Source organism: Syngnathus typhle, linkage group LG20 (genome assembly GCF_033458585.1).
Source record: "Syngnathus typhle isolate RoL2023-S1 ecotype Sweden linkage group LG20, RoL_Styp_1.0, whole genome shotgun sequence".
In the NCBI taxonomy this organism is placed as follows: Eukaryota; Metazoa; Chordata; class Actinopteri; order Syngnathiformes; family Syngnathidae; genus Syngnathus; species Syngnathus typhle.
In genome coordinates, this window is record NC_083757.1 from 1,264,592 (window position 1) to 1,285,836 (window position 21,245).

The window sequence follows — 21,245 nt, forward strand, 5'->3', positions numbered from 1 at the left end:
ACAGCAATAGTGCAAGTTTTCCCCCAGAGTTTAAAGAGCATCCGAGTCGGTGAGATTTATAGCCGAGAAATAATAATAGTCTAACCTTAGCTCGCCTCCACTAAATCTCCACCTGGCCAGTTTCAACATTGAGCCAAACTACGACTTCCTGTACATCTACGACGGGCCGGACAGCAACAGCCCATTGATCGGCAGCTTCCAAGACAGCAAACTGCCCGAGCGAATCGAGAGCAGCTCCAATACCATGCACTTGGCCTTTCGAAGCGACGGCTCCGTGTCCTATGCCGGCTTTCACCTGGAGTACAAAGGTAAAAACTCATCAGATTGAGCAAACGGTAAGGAATTCATTTGTCGTCTCGCCGTCCAGCCAAGTTGAGAGAGTCCTGCTTTGACCCGGGAGTGGTGCTGAATGGGACCAGACTGGGATCGGACTATAAACTGGGTTCGACCGTAACCTTCTACTGTGAAGCTGGATATGTTCTGCAGGTACGTGATTGGTTGAGTGGAATTGGGAATTTGACGAACGGGCTAAATTGGATGGCTTGGTTTGGGTTTGTTATTGTGTCCTCAGGGTTACTCAACTCTAACATGCAGCATGGGAGACGACGGCAGGCCCGGATGGAACAGAGCCTTACCGAGTTGTCAGGGTACAGATGGCCGTTCTGTTGAAGACGCATCAAAAGGGAAATTCTCCGTTTCAAGGATTCCAATTGAATTCTTCCTCCGGAACCTTCTTTTATCCAGCTCCCTGCGGAAGTCGCTCCACGGGATCAGAGGGAACCGTTTTGTCTCCAAACTTCCCTCGCAACTACACCACCGGGCAAACCTGCGTCTACTCCATAGCTGTGCCACGTGAATTCGGTGCGTCGCCGAGAAGATTTCGTGGAATTCTAATTTGGCGGGCTTAAAATCCAAATATGATTCAGGTCTTCAAACAAAACAAAAACATGAGCCCAAAATGATAATTGCTCGTCAGTCGTTGGCGAGCACTAATTAATTGTGTGATCGCAATTTTTGCCCTTCCTTATGATCTCATTTTAACAAGCATTTTCGACTCCCCAGATCAAACCTTTGAAGGTTTTAACCTTGACTGGGGGAAAAAAAGCCGCGGGACTATAATAGCGGATCAAAAGATGCTGGCTGTCCACTCATTTCCTTCCAGGTCGGGGTTAATCAGTGAAGCGGCGCCGAAAGATGAATCAGCTTTCTCTGCGATCTGCTCGGCTTTTGTGTTACAACACGCCTGTTAATAGTGGCGGCCCTCTTCCATTCTGGCACCTTTAGTAGAGCCACGTCCAAACCGTTAAGTCATTGGGCCAACGCGCTTCCTTGTTTTATGCTTAAGACCAAACCCTGTCGTCAATATGCAGGAAATGAATGTGCGACTTGGAGCGTGTACCAATCTCAAGGCTGATGTATACATCACCATGGCCGGCAATATGTTGTCTGACAGCATATTAGCTAAGCTGCTCTGACGTGCAGCCGGTAATTATTCGAGACGGGGTTCAATTGTGCCCAGCGGCGCTGTGTTTAAATAGCAGCTCTCCCAGAGACCATCAACGGTCGCCCGTCTCATTCCATTTAGCGAGCGGCGTACGTCACGTCGCCTCCGTGACGACACTTGCGATTTCTCGGCCTCCGTACTCAAGGCCTGATCCGCCCTCGCAGCTGTCAGCGGCTTATTTTTCACGTTGCTGTCGTCCCTCGTTAACAAGAAAGACATAAAAAAAAAAAAAAGCCTGCAATTTGTGCTCGAGAAGGTTCCGCCTTGAAATGATGACACTGAAAATGAATGGAAACGCTCATTGACCTCTCATCTCATGTCTTGGTCAGTCGGCCTTCACTTTTTTTTTTTAAGATGCTGCAAACAGTTCATCTTATTTTGCATCTTTTGCATTTCAAATAAGCAGTAGGTTGTTAACAATCCATCCAAAGTGAAAAACTAGTCTTGCTCCATCTTCGCACCCCTCCTCAGGTATCATTAAGGGTGTCGCTGGCTCGCTCGCTGCAGGCTCGCTCTAAGACATCCAGCGGTAGATTTTGCAGGTATTATATGCGAGTCCTGGGTGTAATTCCCATTCCACTGCGGCACCTTTCATCATACACCAAGGCGGGGAAGAAGCGCTGTCCTTTTAGACGTTAGCTGGTAATTAACGACCAAGGGCCAGCGGCTCCTGCAGCTCAGATTGATTTTAAAACCGACGCTAAGCCTCCTGATGGCTCTATTGGGCCAAGGCGGCTCACCATGCATCATTCACGGGGTACCGCGGGTCTTCTCTGGTTTTTGCTTGTAAGGTTTATGAAATTATGGATGGATACATAGCGAGAATAATTAGCTTTTTCACGAGTCGGGCGTTATATTTCAATTTTATTCTTGTCAAATGATGGTTTTCTTCTTTTAAAATGTTAACTTTCTTAGTTCCGTTTTATTGCGGTAAAATAACGACACTGAGCTAACTGCAGCAGTGTCGAGATTTTGTATTTCACATTTTTGGACTTTATGGGAATCTGTCCCCCGTCATTTGCTAATAATTTATTTATTTTTGTGATCGGGTCAAAGTCGTGTCTAATCCAAAAATATCGACTTGGCGTCTTGGTGCTGGGGTAATACGTCAAAGTGAGGTTGAGCGGGTCGTTGAGTCAGCCCATAGCCCCGTCTTGTAAATTGGCGCTGTGTTGGCATCTTTTGGCAATTGAAGCTTTTTTGTGTGTGTTGTGTTTGCAAGCACAAGGTGGTGTGTTCAAGGTTGCCACCAATGGGATTTTACCTTGCAGGTTTATTGTATCCTTGGTGATCTGAACACGCAATCATGTGATTCCCTTCTGTTTTTTTCTCCCCCTTTCCCGTCATCCCTCTTTCAGTCCTCTTTGGTCAGTTTGTGCTTTTCCAGACATCTCTAAACGATGTGGTGGAGATCTATGACGGGCCTACTCAGCAGAGCACGCTGCTGTCATCTCTCTCCGGGTCCCACTCGGGTAAGGACTGATGGATGAGTATGCTGATGGATGAAAATGTTGCTGCGGCGAGGGCAAGGGGCGTCGGCGTTGGAAACGAATGAAATGTTATCTCGTTCCAGGAGAGTCGCTGCCGCTGAGTTCGGGCAATCAGATCACCGTTAAGTTTACGACCGTGGGGCCGGAAACGGCGAAAGGCTTCCACTTTGTCTACCAAGGTCGGCCTATCAAACCGAGCACTCTGTCGATGATGTGATTTGATGTTTCCTGTAGATTATCGAATCAATCAAAAATAACGTATCGTCTCCTTGTTTTTTTTCCCACCAGCCGTGCCCCGGACCAGCGCCACGCAGTGCAGCTCGGTCCCAGAGCCACGGTTTGGACACCGCTTGGGCAACGACTTTGCGGTGGGCTCCCTGGTCCAGTTTGAGTGCAACCCCGGCTACGTCCTGCACGGCTCCACCGGCATCCGCTGCGAGAGCGTGCCCGATAACTTGGCACAGTGGAACGACAGTCTGCCAACTTGTATCGGTAACTAAGAAGCCCCGAAAAAAAAATGTCTCGAAAATGAAATAAAGACACATTTTTTTTCTCCTCGTCAGTTCCCTGCGGGGGTGCGTTGAGTTCCCGTCACGGCACCATCCTTTCGCCCGGCTACCCGGAACCTTACGACAACAACCAGAACTGCGTGTGGAAGGTGTCGGTCCCCGAAGGCGCCGGAATCCAAGTAATTCACCTTGCGTATCATTGACTTCAAAGATGAGCAATCGGGCACGCCGAGGGGAAGATGAGAGATTAATAGGCGGGATGATGGACAGATAGATGGACGGATGGATGGGCGGACAGACCGTAAGCAAGCATAGGAGCATCCCGGCGTGAGCTGATAGCATCTCACGCAAAACAGATAACGGCTGATTGCGTGGGAAGCCGAGGCACTCTCCAGACAATGCGGAGATATGCTTTCACGCGTGACAAATCGAGCAGACATGAATTGCATCACATTATTCCACTGTATTTTTATGTTATTTATAAATTGTATTCATTTTTTAGTTAAATGTAAATTGTCAACCTCGTAAAATTGTGACAAAAGGAAATTTCTGTTCAGGTTCAGGTTGTGAGTTTCGCAACGGAGCACAACTGGGACTCTTTGGATTTCTACGACGGCGCCGACAACCATGCGCCGAGGCTGGGAAGTTACTCTGGTAATCCGTCCGTCATGCTAATGCTAACCATCACCCTGGTACATTTGGATTGTTTACAAACCATTGCCTTTGATCTTACCGTGTAACAGAATCAGTGGTTATTTTTAATGATGTTGTCCAATGCCTCCGAAATACGGAGAGGCAAGAAAGACTTAATTAACGAGCTAGATATTTCAAATATTTTCAGTCGGTGGTTCACATCAAGGGTGTTCAATTCGTTTTCATCACGTGCCATTTCGCCGAAATCATACGATTGTTTACCCGCGACGGATTTTATTTGCATAAAATTGCCCTATATCTGCCAAATGGACTTTTCTACTAATTTTAGATTATTTTGCTTAGTCGATTTACTTTTGCTATCTTGTTGTTTTCGTCTTGCCTTTAATATACACCTTTGCAACCTGTGCCGAAAATGTGCCATGGATTTAGCCCATTTTTTTTTTTTATTTGGCCGATGAAATGTACTGTAATTGTACATCTCTTAATGAAATCCTTCCAAAATACTCATTATTTATCAAAAAACTCACACCGTTAATTATGCCGCGTCATCCATTATTCATTGACGTAGGAAAAAATATCTTTATATATTTATAATGTTCTGTCATGGTAATAAATGAGCTTTCCTGTGGAAAGGGAAAAGGAACAGCAGGGAAGCTAATTAATTCCCCTCAATCGCACCAGCCAATCACATCCATCAGCCCACGAGAAGAATAGCACCATCAACCACTAACATTACCCGTCAAACTGCTTGGAACATATCACAGAGCAATATTAAGACGGATACGCGGCGGTGACATTTTAGCATTGAGTAGCTTAGTGGAGGTTAGCGTTCCGTAACATGAAAGGACGTCACCAGGCAGGAACACGGTGAACTGTGACAGCTCGGCTTCAGACGTTTTCTTATTTTGCAACTAGGTCAGGCCAACATTTCTGCTTTCAAATAAAACATTGGCATCAGGGGGAAAAAAGGGATCCCCTTGCATCTTTCTCAAAGACAGGTTGAGGGGGGGGCTTTTGCTGTCAGATGGTCAGCAGTGTGACCAGGTGTCTCTTTCTTTCTCTCTTTCCTTTTTTTTTTTTTTCTTTTTCAGGCACCACCATCCCGCCACTGCTTAACAGCACATCCAACAACCTCTACCTCAGCTTCAGCTCCGACATCAGCGTCTCTGCCGCCGGCTTTCACCTGGAATATACAGGTAACAGCCCATCAGGACATAAAGGGGCACAGGCAGAACTGCCCCACCGGATATTTAGAGTTCCTCATCACTCATGAAAAAAATGACTATCAACCTAAAATGTCTTTCCCAGCTATCGGTCTGGAATCGTGTCCCGAGCCCCAGACTCCAAACTACGGAAAAAGACAAGGGGACCGTTTTATGGTGGGCGACGTGGTGCAGTTCGCCTGTGAACAAGGATACTCTCTTCAGGTAAGCCAGCACTGACTTTCTTTCATTTGTCTCACTTTCTCTCCCCCGATAGTTCCAATTCATTCTTGTAAAATAACAGCTTTATTCCCGTAAAACAAAGACATCATCCTCATAACTTTACAAGACAAGGGGATTTATTGTAAGTGATCCATTTGTGCACTTCTCCAAGGCTATTCTCTCCAGGTGAGACTCCGTGCTTATTACTGAAGAGAAAGGGAGCACATTAAAAAAAAAAAAAAAAATTTAAAGTGTCTCAGCTCCTTCTCTCTTTTATTAATCCCCTCGGCTGCACAAAGCAAAAGTACTTAAAACAGTGAATCAGAGGGAGAAGACGTCACTATGCACACGCCGCAATGAATAATAAATGTCTCTACCTCATCTCTGTGTGAGGGGGAAATGTTCAAATGACATTAATAAGCTTGGCTATGCTTTCAAACTTCATTTCTTTTTGGTTTCATCATTGTAGGGAAACGCTCACATCACCTGCATGCCGGGCCCTGTTCGCCGATGGAACTACCCCGTGCCTCTTTGTCTCGGTAGGTGTCAACTTGTGGCGGGCGTAATTGGCGCCTCGGATATCAGATCAATTCCGTACCTCAAATACACGACTAGTTTGCGAGCGCGGAGACAAAACACGATGTCGCCCAATTAACATCGCAGCGCTGAGACGATTGTTAGCACGCTCGCTGTTAGCGTTGTCCCTTTTTTAGCTTTTGAATAATGCAAGCAGGCCGTAGCGAAGCAATGCACGATGTGATTAGCTCTCAGTGTGAGTGAATTTTAAAGGCTGCGGGGGGAAATAAGTGCTCTTGGTCAGCGTGATTGCCCATGAGCTGCCACTGATGCATCTAAATTGGATGTTTATCTTTGACCTTGCGCTGCAAATTAATTGGATATCGTGGCGCGGCGCTTTTTTAGCGAGTGTGACGAGGAATCTATTCAAGTATGCATTTGCAATGGAAAAAAAAAAAAACTGAAAAGGTCCTTTGTGGTATTATTCTCATTTTGTGTTTTGTTTATGTATCCGCAGCTCAATGCGGAGGGGCACTGACGGACGTGAGCGGCGTGATCCTCAGCCCCGGTTACCCTGGCAACTACCCCAGTGGATTAGACTGCACTTGGACCGTCAATTTACCTGTTGGATTCGGTAGGAAACTCCGTGAAGCTACCAGTGTGTGACACATGTCGACAAGTAGACCTGAAACTGAATCTCAAGACTTTCAAATAACAGCTTCCCACAGTTGTCCCCCCCCCCCCCTCCCTAATTTATGCCTGGGTCCCTTTGTTTTGTTTCTCCATAGGCATCCATCTGCAGTTTGTTAACTTCTCCACTGAAGCCATCCATGACTACCTGGAGATCCGCAGCGGGAGTCTGGATACGGGCTCGGTCATCGACCGCTTCAGCGGTCCGCTGGTTCCCAAAGCTCTGTTCAGCACCACGCACCAGACCAGCTTCTTTTTCCACAGCGACTACTCTCAGAACAAGCCGGGCTTCCACGTTACGTTTCAGGGTAAAATGTAGCGCCGTCTTATTCACGTCACGGATGACAAAAAAATCGTATACATGAATAAAATTGCAGTTTTACACAAATAATGTTAAAATGGAATTTGGAAAAGTTGGTGATTTTACAAGAAATCAAATGATAATTTTACATCAGTAAAAACGAACTACTATGAGTCATACATTTGTGGAAATTAAAATTTTTAAAAAGACAATAGAGATGCTCAAAACTGCCAACTCGGAAGCACTGTTATTGAAATCAAGCAATTCATTGAACTAACTTCATTCCGGGAAGCTGACGACCAAATAATCATTTTCATCCCGGGGGATTGGAAATAAAACAGGTCGTGACTTTTCAAGAGCCTGCCCGGAAATTACGCCCATAACAATCTACCTCGGGGGGGGGGGGGCATTCAATGATGACTTTTGTGTTTATTCTCTCTGGCACTGAAGCGAGTTGTTGGGTGCTTTTTCAACCAGCTTTAAAATGTGCATACACCGATTCAATTTTGTTCATCTTCTCTTCATTCATGTGCAAATTAAAACAGATGATGTTGAGGTACAAACAAAGTGAAGCTATACTCATATCATTTGTGCTCAATGTTAACTCACTCTGTGGTATATGTATTTATTTAATTTATTGATTTGACAGCTTACCAGCTCCAGAGTTGCCCGGACCCCCGGCCATTCCGTAACGGCATTGTGATCGGCACCGACTTCAGCGTGGGTATGACGGTGTCCTTCGAGTGTCTTCCCGGCTACTCCCTCATCGGGGACGCTTCCCTGACGTGTTTGCATGGAATCAGCCGGAACTGGAACCACCCGCTGCCTCGTTGCGAAGGTAAAAAAGAAAAAAGATCCACTGAATGGATGATAAGTCCATAAAACGCAGTGACAATCATAGCGTAATTAATATCCATTCAATTTCCTTTATCTCCCTTTGCAGCGCTACCTGTTTGATATGCACAGCGGTTCCCATTCAAAACCTGACAAATGCAATTTTTTATTAGGACTGCTTAATATGGAGAAGCGCTGCAATAAAAGAGGAAATAACGGCAAGTGCAATTAGGGGGGAAGCGCGTGTGACCTGTAGCTTTGTTAAGAAAAAAAAAAAGATTGATTAGGAAAGGTACTAAAAGGAGTGTTGTGATAAAACTGCAGTTAATTGTGGAGGAGGAATCATATCACTGAGCTATAATAGACCTGTTTTATTAGGACTTTTATCCAAGTAGCGTTGGAGTGGCAATTTTGAGGACTTTTACTGTACGTCCCTTAATGTGGATTATTCCCTGTTGCGGTGGTAAAACAACACCAGTAATACAGCTCAAAACCAATGGGGAGCTGCAAAAGCCCAAATAAATATACACGTTGATGAGGTTGAAGGCGGCGCCGCGTGCCTTCAGAACTTTACGAAAGCGGATTACCCTGTGGTCATAACACTAAAATGTGTGTAATGTTTGCTATTATCGCCCCTAACAGCTCTTTGTGGTGGAAACATCACCTCGCTAAATGGAACTATTTACTCTCCCGGTCACCCCGAGGAATACCCCAACTTCCAGGACTGCGTGTGGAGCGTCAGGGTCCCGCCCGGACACGGGATCTACATCAACTTTACAGTCCTGAGCACGGAGCCCGTGTATGATTACATCACCGTGTGGTAGGTGGCCATTGATCTCTTTTCAGCGGGGTCACTTCAATTAAACGTTAGTGACGGAACATTTCGGGAAGGTTCTCGTACTTTATGATTAAAAAGTGGCATGGAATCTAAAACGTCAAGCGCAAGATGAAATTCGAAAGTCCCTGAAAATGATTGAGTGCCATCCCGTCGTGCCCTGTCATTAGCCAGCCCGGGTTTACATGAGCGTTTGATTCAGCCAAATTCCGTTTGCTGAAATCCCACATGACACTCGCATCATCACGCCAGCCGCCGCCGCAAAACTGTCTCTCGGCGGGGAGCGCCGTTTGCGTGGCGGGAGGGCCATTTTCCTAGCGGCCCTCGTCGGGTTCTGGGCCAGATGCCGCTCGTCGACTTTGACTGCTAATTGGTCTCATACCGGGAGCCATCATATACCTACGTAGAGTCCTCGCTTCGCAGTATGCCTCCGCCCGCACTTTAAAGTCGACTCCTAATGTGGATGGTGAGGAAAGGCTTGGTGCCAGTGGCCCCCCGAACCTCGTCACTTGTAATTAGCCTAATCCAGAATCACTCAAACAGCAGGGGAAGCGGGGATGTCACGATGATTCTTTTTAATCACGGACAGTGAGCGCCGTTTGGGTAAATTTCATCCGTGCGGCTTGACGGGAGGTGCTCGCGGTGTTACGCGGTCCGCCTGGCGCTTGACGGATGACTTCCTGTCTGCTCGCTGTGCAAACTGAGGCTACGCCGAACCAACACATCGATGGAGTTGACCCAAAATGGTGCTTGAAACCAAAATGGACAATTCATTCAGTTTTTGGGGTGGGTCCCTGAGATGGTGTCCTGTTATACCAGCAAAATGTCTTCACTAATATTTGCCAGGGCCTGAAACAGAACAATCCCCCCCCCCCTGAAAAAAAAAGCACATTTCCTTTGCTATAGTCATTTTCCAGCACCCCAAAAATGTATTTCTACATCATAAGCGAAGAAAAATGTTCCGTTTTGAAACTAATTTCTTTTATGCCATTAAAGCCCCGAGCCAAAAATGGGCAGCAGTCTTTAGCATGTGGCATTCTTTTAAACTAGCGATGCATTAATGAGCACCAAATGTTCCTGGGACGGCAGCGAAGAAGCCAATTTGGTTTGAACCGTCGAGTCCTAGAAAGACGAGTTTGTATTTGGAGTTTAGCCTTCAGCTACTGCCAACGTTACTTTGTGATTTTGATGAAACAAACCTTTTTAACGCAGAAGGGAAATAACTATCTAATGTCCATGGACCTTGTTTTTGCGTATGTTCTTTGGCGCTGTCCTCACAAGGGCACTTTGTCTTTATCGTTAGAGACGGTGGAGCACTTCCAGCATTTGTCTCGTAAATATCATCAAAGCTCTTCCACTCTTGCGTCTTGCCCATTTCCTCACAACAAATGACCACTTAATGAGCGTCATAACTTATAGCGGGTGTCCTCTCCTCCTACGTTCCATCAAGTCTTTGTAGAACAAGTTGTCGCTGAGTTTTCTGTATTGTTCACTGCAGGGATGGTCCGGACCAATCATCTCCTCACATTGGCCATTTTAGCGGCAACACGGCTCTGGAGTCGGTCTACTCCACCTCCAACATCATCCTCATCAAATTCCACTCGGACTTCTCCGGAGCCGGGTTCTTTGTTTTGAGCTACCACGGTAAGCCATGACTTTGATCTGTTTTGGTGTTGCTTGATGTTGTGGATTATTTAGCTTCGTTCTATAGGTCACTCGCAGCTGTACGATGAAAAGCTTGAAGCGGAGCTCGACACGGAACAATTTCAAGTTTGGGTAGATCGGAACAAAGTTGTCAAATAAAACCTTGTTCTTCTGAAAGTTCTATATATATATTGAATATACCCGTCCGCAATAACTGCCTCTTCCGGTTTCAGTGGGAAATTAGTTGGGCTCCAATTATAGTTGATTACAGGAAACATAATTATACTTCATCAACCCCCTGTATTCAAAATGCCCCTCAATCGTCTGAGTTGTATCGTACTTAAGCATACGAAAAAAAGCTAATAATGGAGGCCATGAAATAAACATAGCTGGTTGTGAAATAGTAAAAGTATTCTTCTTAACTTTTAATTCTTCTGAAAGAACTTTTGGGACTTCTTAACTATACTCAAGTGAAGTTCAAACTACTCTGCCCCTTTTCCAAAGAGCAACCTGACCAGATTTCAACTTCCCCGAGGTTGTCGAGCTCATGAACACGATTGACAACTAGGTTTTCAATCTGAGAAGATTCCGAACAAAAAGCAAGGAGCTCACATCTTCCGTCATTATTAGTTGCTCCCTTTGAAGTGAACCTTCAAAACGTCACGAGTGTTTTTGTCAGAGCCTACCGACGCTTGGAGCTTGACATCATGAAAAGTCAAGATTCTCTAGCAACCCCCTCCAGGTCCATCTCTTTGGACACGAGCCCACCTAAAAATGTCCATCTATTTTGGCAGTTCTCTCCATAAGAGCTGTCATTGATACACAACTTTTACCACTTTTTCAGAACCGTTGCAACCAAGCCAAGACCAAAAAGACCATCCATGTCTCAGCAGCTCCCCTAAACATTGCACCTCTCTTCATATATATTGTAATTTCTGTATGGGCAAAAAAAAAAAAACTGGGCCACGAGAGTGAACAATTAATATTACGAGATACGGTTCTGGAGTGGTGCTTTTGTAGCTGGAGGAACACATTCAACATCATTTTCAAACTCTCTTGAATTCCATTACATTTATCTCTCAGATAGATATGATGCAGTTATTTTCCTTCCTCCTCAAAAGTTGCCTTCCGGGGTGGAATTTTTAATGAGACGCAATCATTTCTCGTGACTTTCCTGACTCTGTTTACCCTTCACAGCAGTTTTTCACACTGGCGCACGTTCTCAGAAATATACATGACGATCTCGTGACCTCTCCTCGCAGCATATTTGTACAATCTCAGGGGTTTGTTATCGTCGCTCTTCTCTCCCAGTGTTGTTTTCTTTCCCTTTTTCATGCAGATGTCGGGCCCTTAATGAATGGTGCTCGCAGGTTGCGGCTGTCGAGAAAAAGAACAGTCCCATCTGTCGGAGGGTGATTGTCTTGTGTATTTGAAAGAAAAGTAGGACAATGCTTGTCAGCATCAAGTAGTGAAGGTCCACGTCATTCGGAGGTACAAGAGACAGAAAGTCGGCCATTTTGATTTGAAGCAGCCATTTTAGAGTCAAGTTGGCTATTTTCTGAAATTGACCAAGATTGTCGACTGCTACAAAATTCAAAGCACATATACAAGACGGATGGCTGATGCTAAATTGCTAATCGCCATTGGGTGTGGGCGGAGCAGGGCCGCCGAGTTTGATGACTCGCCATAAACCGTGAAAACTCTTAACAAGGTCAGCTCGAGACAAGAAGGAAAATGCTTTTGAGATTAGTGAGATCAATGGCCGCTCTTGGGGAGTGCATGTCTTAATCTCCATGCTTGGGGTATGCACGAGGGCAGCGCGTACTTATCGGCAGGTCTGCTTTCCATCGTCACTTTCATCCTGACTTACAGCCCTGGGCTCGCTCCGTCCCTGCATTTTCTCGCCGTCCCGCTCGCTCGCTCGCCGGGTTACAAAGTGATCTATGGTCATGCAGTCTTATCGATTAAAGCCTCTCAGCCCGGTGGCTGTTGCCTTTTATGATTCAAGACAAGCAATGTATTTGTGTGGCCGCTCGGGCTTCTTTGCCGACCCAACCACGCGCACATAGAGTTCAATCGGAAGGTTAAGTAAAGCATAAAGCAAAATAAATGGTGCCTTTTAACCTGTACACGGCCTTCTCCATTCATACACGTTTCCCTCTCTGCTCCCTTTTCCACTACTGTGTGTCATTCATCTTCCAGCCTACCAATTAAGGGTCTGCCAGCCCCCTCCGGAGGTGCCCAATGCTGACATGCTGATGGAGGATGGCGAGTTGGAGATAGGTGAGCCGTCCGTCTATCCGTCTGCCCGTCTGTCCATTTTCAACGCCTCCAGGCATGTCACTTTGAAGGCGGGCTGCAAACGAGACACTCTGAACTCCACGGAAGACAATTTATTTTCAAAGGACACAAATAACTCGCCGGGCCACTGCGGTACGCAAAACAAAGAGAACAATGCGAAGTTTTCGTCAGAGAGGACTCTCAATTGAATTTGAATAGAAGGGAACGATTGAAAAGATGCAAATCGCGTATCTTTTATCATTCTTGGTGTGCAAGAAAAATTCAATAACTGTGAGAAATTTAAAGCTAATTACACTTTTGTTCGGGAAAAATATCTTTGGCTTCAGAGTCAGTTCATCAGAACATATTTGTGGCTAGCAAGTTATCAGTTAACGTTGGTGATAAGCAATAGCCGATGAGAACTATTTTCCTTTACTCTTTCCAAAATCCAAACTAGTCAGGAGTAGGCGTCATTATTGATAGTGGCAAGAAGCTATCAATGAGAATTGATAAGGGCTTCTTAAAACATTTTTGTGGTATCAAATGATTCTAATATTTGCCTCCTTCACACTCCTTCTGAAAACCTTCTAATGCCTTTTAGGTGACATCATTAGGTACAGGTGCCATCCTGGATTCTCATTGGTCGGCAGCGATATTCTCACCTGCCGCTTGGGAGAGCGGCTACAGATGGATGCGCCCCCGCCGACGTGCCAAGGTCTCCGCTTTTTACAGTACCACACCTATGAGAACATGTCAAATCGTTTGCCTTTGGTCTACAGTTCAATGCCCCGCCCATGATGTGCGATACGACTCGACGGGTGTGATCCTGAGTCCCGGTTGGCCCGAGAGCTATCCCAATCTGCAGATGTGCTCGTGGAGCGTCAGCGTGGAGAAGGGCTACAACGTCACCATCACTTTTGAAAGCTTTCATACGGAGAGAGAGTTTGACGTGCTGGAAATTTTTGATGGTAAAAACACTGCAGTTATGGGCGAAAGAAAGTCTTGGGACACGACACAGAAATTCTACTGCCAAATCCGACAGTTTCTTAAGCCCCTCTTCCGCACTTTAGGTCCGTCCGCCAACGACCCAACGTTGGCCACGCTGAGTGGCGACCTACCAACGCCCTTCAACATCACCACCTCCGGGCACCAGTTCTTGGTGCGCTGGTCGTCGGACCACGGCACCAACAAGAGGGGCTTCAGAATCCGCTATGTTGGTGAGTACCAAAGTATGTATCCCAACTTTATTTTACTACTAATTAGCATTATCATATTGCATGGAAAAAAATCTTCAAAGAGGCAGACAGAAGGCTTTCCAAAGTAAGGGTCAGCTATGCGGTCAAACAGACAGTTCCCAAGAGCAATTCTAATGTCACATTTGTCAAATTTGTGAGAGAATTCAGCACAAGTCCTGAAAATATGACAATTAAAGATAGCTTGAGCACATAAGCCTCACTTCTGACTGCCTCTCAAGCAGTTGAATACATTGTGTAACGGTCACTCTCTGTCCAAATGGAGCCTGCTGAGCACAGATGGTGCTGCTTTTTGGACAGTTGGACGAGAACTTTTTGTCCGCCGAGGACCCTTTCCCATGTAATGGGATTTTATTCAAGGAGTTTTTTTTGGACAGTGAAGGGCAAAATGATAATAGGAGGACCCGCTTCGTTCGTCCGCCCTTTAAGTTCATACGTCAGAGTCCGAGCAGATGTCTGTGACGTTCCCACTCGGCAGCAGAGTATCATTTCTTGGAATTGAAGTCTTTGAAACGTCAGATTTTTCAGGTCTTGTGGTTATTTGTTGTTAGGTAAGCAGTGGTTAGGGTTCACGCTTGGGTGTCATGTTGTGTTTCTATTTCGGGCCGGGGTAGCTGGTAAGGTTTCGTGTTCGTGAGTGAACTTCCCTGTAAATACAACTAAGCTTCCCTCCAGCAGGCTTCGGGCTATGCATCTTGCAGAGAGACTTGAACTGCAGTGCTTCAATTATTTTATCTGGATCTGTTTATGAAGTTAGCTTCCCTTTAGCAAGCTCCAGTGCCCGTATAATCCAAGTATCTTGTTTAGGTTAGAAATCACTGAGGTGAAGTTGTAATTGCTAACAACTGGCATGTGGCAAAAACATGGTGATTAACAACTAATTGTTAAGCTCCATTACTCCTGATAAAGTACATGAAAATAAAAGCCACGTTAAACAAGCCCCAAAGGGACTTATTTAAAGTGCAACAAGAAACGAGCTGATGGTCCGAGTGGAAGACTTTGACACAATTTAGCAGTTAGACTATTAGCGTCGTTGCGGAGTGTCATGGTGTTAATGATAATAAGCTACTAGGGTGTTAGAAGCTGCTTGCAATGTTTTAATTAACGCCCTTCGTCCTCACCACGTGACGTCAACTCGTGGCTTTTTGGAATTGTTCCGTGCAGCTCTGTACTGCTCCACGCCGGACTCGCCGCTGCACGGCTCCATCTCGTCTCAGACCGGCGGCCACGTCAACAGCGTGGTCCGCTGGGCGTGCGACCGCGGCTACCGGCTAGTCGGCAACGCCACGGCCACCTGCCGCCGCACGCCGCTCGGCTACCACACCTGGGACTCACCGGTGCCGGCTTGCCAAGGTGTGTGTGTGTGTTTGTCTGCTTGATCAATTAAAATCGATTGCAGATTTCAGTTCAAACATCTACGTACCTAAAATATATGAACTCATTCCCTGCCATTGACGGATATATTTTAACTGGCGGTGAACGAGTTAAAAAAAAAAACCAAAAAATCCTAACCCCCCTCCAAACCTTTTCAGACAACTAAGAGAGTAACTTCCATTCAGGATCGAGTAAAATATACATGACTAACGCCGCTGTTCTGAAGCGATCGCTTGATCTAGTCGTCCTGTACCATCTGTTTGTATCCCCATCAAAGCAACATGCTTGAAAGACACAAGCGGTGCATTAAGTCCACAAGCGGGTGCGTGCATCTTTCTGTCCTCCTCAAGCTGTCTCGTGCGGAGCCCCCAAGGCGCCGACAAACGGCGGCGTTTTAACAGCCGACTACTCGGTGGGAACGCGAGTCTCCTACTTCTGCAACGACGGCTACAGGCTCTCCAGCAAAGAGCTGACGTCGGCCATCTGCCAGCCCGACGGGACGTGGAGCAACCACAACAAGATCCCGCGGTGCTCAGGTTGGCGCGACGGAAACCCCCTCGATGGCGTCTCCATCCTTCAATCTGCGGCTCTCTCCGTTGCAGTGGTGGTGTGCCCTAGCATCGGCTCTTTCTCCCTGGAGCACGGGCGCTGGAGGATCGTGAACGGCTCGCACTACGAGTACAGGACCCGCATCGTGTTCACCTGCGACCCGGGCTACTACCGCTTAGGACCCGCTCACATCCAATGCCTCCCCAATGGCGTGTGGAGCTGGAAGAATGAGAGGCCCCATTGTCAGAGTGAGCGCTACCATTCCGTGTCGTTAAGTTTTTGCTTCCGGCGGCGATGGCTTATAGTATCTGCCCTTTGTCACCTTTCGTCAGTCATCTCCTGCGGGGAGCTGCCGGCCCCGCCCAGCGGCAAGAAAATCGGCACGCAGACGACCTTCGGGGCGACGGCCATCTTCGCCTGCGACGCCGGCTTCATGTTGGTGGGCTCGGCCGTCAGGGAGTGCCTGTCGTCCGGTCTTTGGAGCGGAACCGAGTCGCGCTGTTTAGGTACGTGGATGTAAACGCTAATTAGCGCTCTGCGAGAACAGAAAGTTGTTCCTTTCGAGGGCAACTTGTATGTTTCTCGGCTGTCTAATGAGGACGGGTGTTAAAGGTAGTCGAGGTGACCCCTACTCCATCTTCATCTGCTACTACAGCTGCTTCCTTCTGGCCTTGACCTCACAAGTAAACCTTTTTTTTTTAGTAAGGAAAAACAATGCCAGGCACTGACAGATGTTATGGCTGTTAGGTGCCACATGAACAACATTTACATTCAATTCCAGTTTGCTTCCCCCCCCACTCCGAAAAAGCCTTAGATAAAGATAAATACAAAGAAAGTAAGAAATTGAATTTACCTCGAAGGAAAGCGCTCCCTTGTCCTTGGTGGTTTACGCTTACTCCGAGAAGCGAAGGAAGGAAAAAAAACACTTGAAAGTGTTTTACGTGATTTGACTCTGGATGTAATGTTTATTTGCGGATTAGAGACCGTGTTCAAGCCAAGTTGACATTTGCTTGACTTCTTATGACTTTCCAAGATTATTTCACAAACTTTGTGGCACACCAGTGTTGGAATTTTTCCAATTATTATTATTTATTTTTTTTCATGCTGCCTTCCTAGCCCTCTGGTTTTTAGAGCTGATCAAAACACATTACAACTGATTTCTTGCTATATCAAACTGGTATTACATTTTTAATTTCACACAACCCCGAGACGTGCATGAATCACAGTTTGGCAATGCAAATTAGTCATAACTGAGTAAATAAACTCGGGCTTTAATACTCAACGCAGGACAATATTGCGCAGCCCCTCCGATGCCCCCCTGACAGAAGTGGTGCTAATAAACAAAATGCTAATTGCTAATTACATGAATATACTGTAGCGGTACACTCCTTATACGTGAAACGTTTGGGAAAAACAAGGCAATGCGATTGTTTGATAGCATGCTTTGTATTTAGCACTCCAGGTTGCAAACACAGAATTGATTATCAGAGCGAACAAGCGTCAAATAAAACCGATGCCGTTCGGGTCGCAATCAGCAAATGCGACCGTGAGGAAATTCTTTGTAAACAATGCATTTGATCATCCCTCATTAGCTGCCCTGATGGAATCGAACGTGATCGCTGCAGTTGAAAAGGGCGAGAAGCCCAAACCCAATTAGGCAAGCCATCTTCAAAAGAACATGTGCGCCTCTCTTTTTTTCCCTCCTTGATCTGCAATCAACACCAAAAAAAAACACAACTTTTGGGCCAATTGACCGTCTGAGCCTTTTTAAACGGATGCATATTTGAAGTTTTTCAATAAGGGCGAATGAATGATGTTAAGCCTCAGTATGAGAAGCGATTGTTGGTTCCATGAGGTGGCCCGAAATCTTGGTTCCCTACCGTCCTGGCAAATAGGCCTTGAATTTGGCTGAGTTTTGTCTATTCTGTTTTTATGTTGCAGCCGGGCACTGCGGCATCCCCGAGGGTATCGTCAACGGTCAAGTGATCGGGGAGAACTTTGGTTACCGCGACACGGTGGTCTACCAGTGTCTCCCCGGCTTCCGGCTGATCGGCTCATCGGTCCGGATCTGTCTCCAGGACAACCAGTGGTCTGGCCAGCTTCCCATCTGCATACGTAAGCGGAAAAGAAACAAATGATAAAGCTCATCGAGAGCCTCGGAGCCTGTTTCTCCATGACGACCTTTTGAGCCAAATGGCTGCCGAGCTCTTGAGCTATGTATTCATGGCGCTCCATGCACCACGACATGTTGTCATAGGAATTATTTCAATTCAGCAAGCAACTTCCTGTTTGTTTCTCCAATTGCAAACAGGCTCCATCCAGTTAAGCACTTCTGTTTTGTTTACATGTGGTGTGGAAGTGATCCTATGTCGCCTTGTATGGCTTCTCAAATTGAGGTCAGCAGGCCACAACTTCAGGGTCCTCAAAGTAGTCTGTAATCAATATGTTTATTGTATCGATTATCCTAAAACATTCCCAAAAAGATGGTATTTAGGGTCGCACGGGGCTTCCACATTATTGGGAGACCTGCTGCAACTTTAAAAAAATGATAATAACCCCAAAGCAATCTTTTTATTATTATTTTGGAATGTGAATTTGTTCTTAGTGGAACATTTTATTGTGCTTGTTAATGGAAGAATTCTCAAGGCCCGAAAATTGGTTTGCAAGCAAATGATCTTTTATTATGGAGATCAGTGGCGCACGCACACACGCACACACACACACACACACACACACACACAGACTAGTGCTTGTGTGTCTGATGGAGTTAGATTGAATTTGTATGCACAAACTTTTGATTCTCTCCGATGAATTAAAAACACACACACACACTCGCATTCTCTCCCGTCCTCTCTCGTCAGCATTCCATGCTCGTTTCCTTCCCCATGCCATCATCGCCCTCCGCTTCCTCTCTCCTCCGACTGTCTCCTCATGCGAACGTCAAGAATAGCCTCGTCAGCGCCGAAACTTTTTAAGCAGCCCTATTGAATCAAGCTAAGGGATGAATAATTACCACGCCAAACAACACGACACTCAAAACCAACACCTGGGGGGTTGTCGAGGGACAATATTTCCTAAAATGACACCCTTAAATTGCCCGTGAGACCCTTTGCCACCGTATACTGATGAAGGAGATGAATGTCTATGAATCACCGCCATGTGAGCCTTTTTTTTCTTTTCTTTTTTATGCTCTTCCAGACATGAGTACTTCAAGCCGCCCAATTTGTTTTTCTCGCCAAGGAATCAATCACGTAATCGAAGGAGAAAATGCTTAATGAAAAGCTCCGACATTTATAGCTTGCTTCTGCATCACCACCATGTCTCCGTAACAACTAAACTTGCTGCTTAGTCGTTTGCTTTATTTGGAAGTAGGCTCTATTGAATCTCTTCTGCTCTGGCACATGTCTCGACCTTTTTCTCTATTTTGGTGTACGTTTTCCTCATGGGTTTGTTTCACGGTCCTTCCCTTTCAGCCATCAGCTGCGGCCACCCGGGCAGCCCTATCTACGGCCGCACGGTGGGGAACGGCTTCAACCTCAATGACGTGGTCAGCTTCGTGTGCAACCGGGGCTATGAGATGGAGGGGCCGGCCCGCGCCCACTGCCAGGCCAACCGTCAGTGGAGCCACCCGCCCCCAACGTGTAAAGGTGGGGAGAAAAGTTGAGTGTATTCAACCCTAACTGTACGTATGACCAACAATTTGGGAGAAACCATTGCTTATCAAATCACCCTGACCTGTCAAATTATATTGATGAGATGGCACCTTGACAGCAATGAATAGTTTGTCAGATTATTTAATGCCACTCCCAAACAAAGTGAGTTTGACCAGACCACATAACTTGTTAGCCTAATGCTAACACACGCTGCAAATGGCCGTAGAGAGGCTCATAAAACTAGCATTGACATTGCAGTGTTGTAACTCTTGAAGCAATGGGTATTTGAGCACAAATATTATAAACAAAAATTAAAAAAAGAAAGAATTATGTAAAGCGAACGAGAAGTGAGACCGTCAGGTTAATGCCAAATAACACATGCTTTCGTCTGCGTTTGTGTCTGTAGTGGTCAACTGTTCGGACCCCGGCATCCCGGCCAACTCCATCCGCCAAAGCAAAATCGAGCATGGCAACTTCACCTTCGGCACGGTGGTGTTCTACGACTGCAACCCGGGCTACTATTTGTTCGGTTCGCCTGTGTTGAGCTGTCAGCCCACCGGGCAGTGGGACAAGCCGCTGCCGGAATGCATCGGTGAGAAACGGAACAATCGTCACTCAAGTTTTTTCCTTCTTCTCTCTGATTCATTTAACCTTACTTGAATCAGTTTGACATTTTTCTGAACAAAAAAAGATGCATTTTGTTTTTATCAATTCAAACCCCTCATGAAAAACAGGTGATAGCAAATGTTTTTTTATCACTCGACATCAAAATGAACACAACTCATGTAAATTTATTGCCTTTGCGTCAATTTTTGGGTGGAGAAAAGCCAAAGCGGTGACACTTGCCATCATTGAAATGTTATCCTCGTGTCCTGCAGCCATCTTTTTCCTTTTAAGCTCCATCAATCAGCTTCTTTACAGCCCTCCCCCTTCTCAATCTCTCTCTCTCGCCCCAGTTGTCGACTGCGGGCACCCCGGCTCCCCCCCAAACGGCGTGCTGAGCGGCGATAAGTTTACGTTCGCTTCGACGGTTCGATACTCCTGTCTGGGGGGCAGGCAGCTGAAGGGGGAGTCGTCCAGGATGTGTCAGCTCAACGGGATGTGGAGCGCCCCCATGCCCTTCTGCTCTGGTAAATGAAGAAAAGAGCACACACACACACAATGCATCCATCAGATCAATAGATGGAAAGGATATAAATGGATGCACTTATTAAAAACACACTTCAACTGATGAAATTGCATTTTTCAGGCAATGCTTAGCACATGTCAGATGATCATATCACTTTGAGTTAGCCCAAAGAAGACTCTCCGGCTCTCGAACTTTTCCACATAAGAGGTTTAGTGTGCTTGCTTCAAGCACTTTGTCACTTCCAGTTGCAGTAATTTTATGTAATAAAAGTCTGCTGGCTTAAGGCTAACATTGAATGTGACAGGAAAATGGAAGTTAGCTTGGATGTAACGTTTTTGAAGCCACGTGGAGCATCAACACATGAATACATCTTCAAACCTTTCTCCTTTCACCCCAAACTATGATCACATTATTGGTTGACGATCCCATTTTTGCAATTTGTTTCGTTCAGTGTGTCCTTTGAATTGAAATGTTTGGCCTTGATTGCAGCTAGAATAATAAGAGGTTGGAGGTGGCTGATAACTAGAAATATGCACGCTTTTAATTAAGTTCAAAAGGCACTTCTCAGGGCTAGACTCCATCACATTCATTTTCTGCCGCTTTTTC

At 46.0% G+C, this 21,245-nt stretch overlaps 1 protein-coding gene across 1 annotated transcript in view; it reads left to right on the forward strand.

Moving 5' to 3' along the window:
* The window catches only part of csmd3b (CUB and Sushi multiple domains 3b), a 138,035-nt gene that overhangs the window by 108,016 nt on the left and 8,774 nt on the right, over window positions 1–21,245 (forward strand). Inside the window, exons 29-57 of the mRNA XM_061267724.1 lie at window positions 121–308; window positions 368–486; window positions 572–647; window positions 745–861; window positions 2,863–2,976; window positions 3,078–3,173; window positions 3,283–3,486; window positions 3,558–3,682; window positions 4,061–4,157; window positions 5,249–5,353; window positions 5,466–5,584; window positions 6,051–6,120; window positions 6,615–6,731; window positions 6,886–7,095; window positions 7,738–7,926; window positions 8,565–8,742; window positions 10,256–10,401; window positions 12,604–12,684; window positions 13,283–13,396; window positions 13,461–13,649; window positions 13,752–13,898; window positions 15,099–15,287; window positions 15,659–15,844; window positions 15,911–16,105; window positions 16,190–16,363; window positions 17,799–17,972; window positions 19,331–19,504; window positions 19,917–20,102; window positions 20,467–20,640. Of these exons, the coding sequence (XP_061123708.1) occupies window positions 121–308; window positions 368–486; window positions 572–647; window positions 745–861; window positions 2,863–2,976; window positions 3,078–3,173; window positions 3,283–3,486; window positions 3,558–3,682; window positions 4,061–4,157; window positions 5,249–5,353; window positions 5,466–5,584; window positions 6,051–6,120; window positions 6,615–6,731; window positions 6,886–7,095; window positions 7,738–7,926; window positions 8,565–8,742; window positions 10,256–10,401; window positions 12,604–12,684; window positions 13,283–13,396; window positions 13,461–13,649; window positions 13,752–13,898; window positions 15,099–15,287; window positions 15,659–15,844; window positions 15,911–16,105; window positions 16,190–16,363; window positions 17,799–17,972; window positions 19,331–19,504; window positions 19,917–20,102; window positions 20,467–20,640 (4,253 nt within the window). The remainder of the gene's footprint in view (window positions 1–120; window positions 309–367; window positions 487–571; window positions 648–744; window positions 862–2,862; window positions 2,977–3,077; window positions 3,174–3,282; window positions 3,487–3,557; window positions 3,683–4,060; window positions 4,158–5,248; window positions 5,354–5,465; window positions 5,585–6,050; window positions 6,121–6,614; window positions 6,732–6,885; window positions 7,096–7,737; window positions 7,927–8,564; window positions 8,743–10,255; window positions 10,402–12,603; window positions 12,685–13,282; window positions 13,397–13,460; window positions 13,650–13,751; window positions 13,899–15,098; window positions 15,288–15,658; window positions 15,845–15,910; window positions 16,106–16,189; window positions 16,364–17,798; window positions 17,973–19,330; window positions 19,505–19,916; window positions 20,103–20,466; window positions 20,641–21,245) is intronic.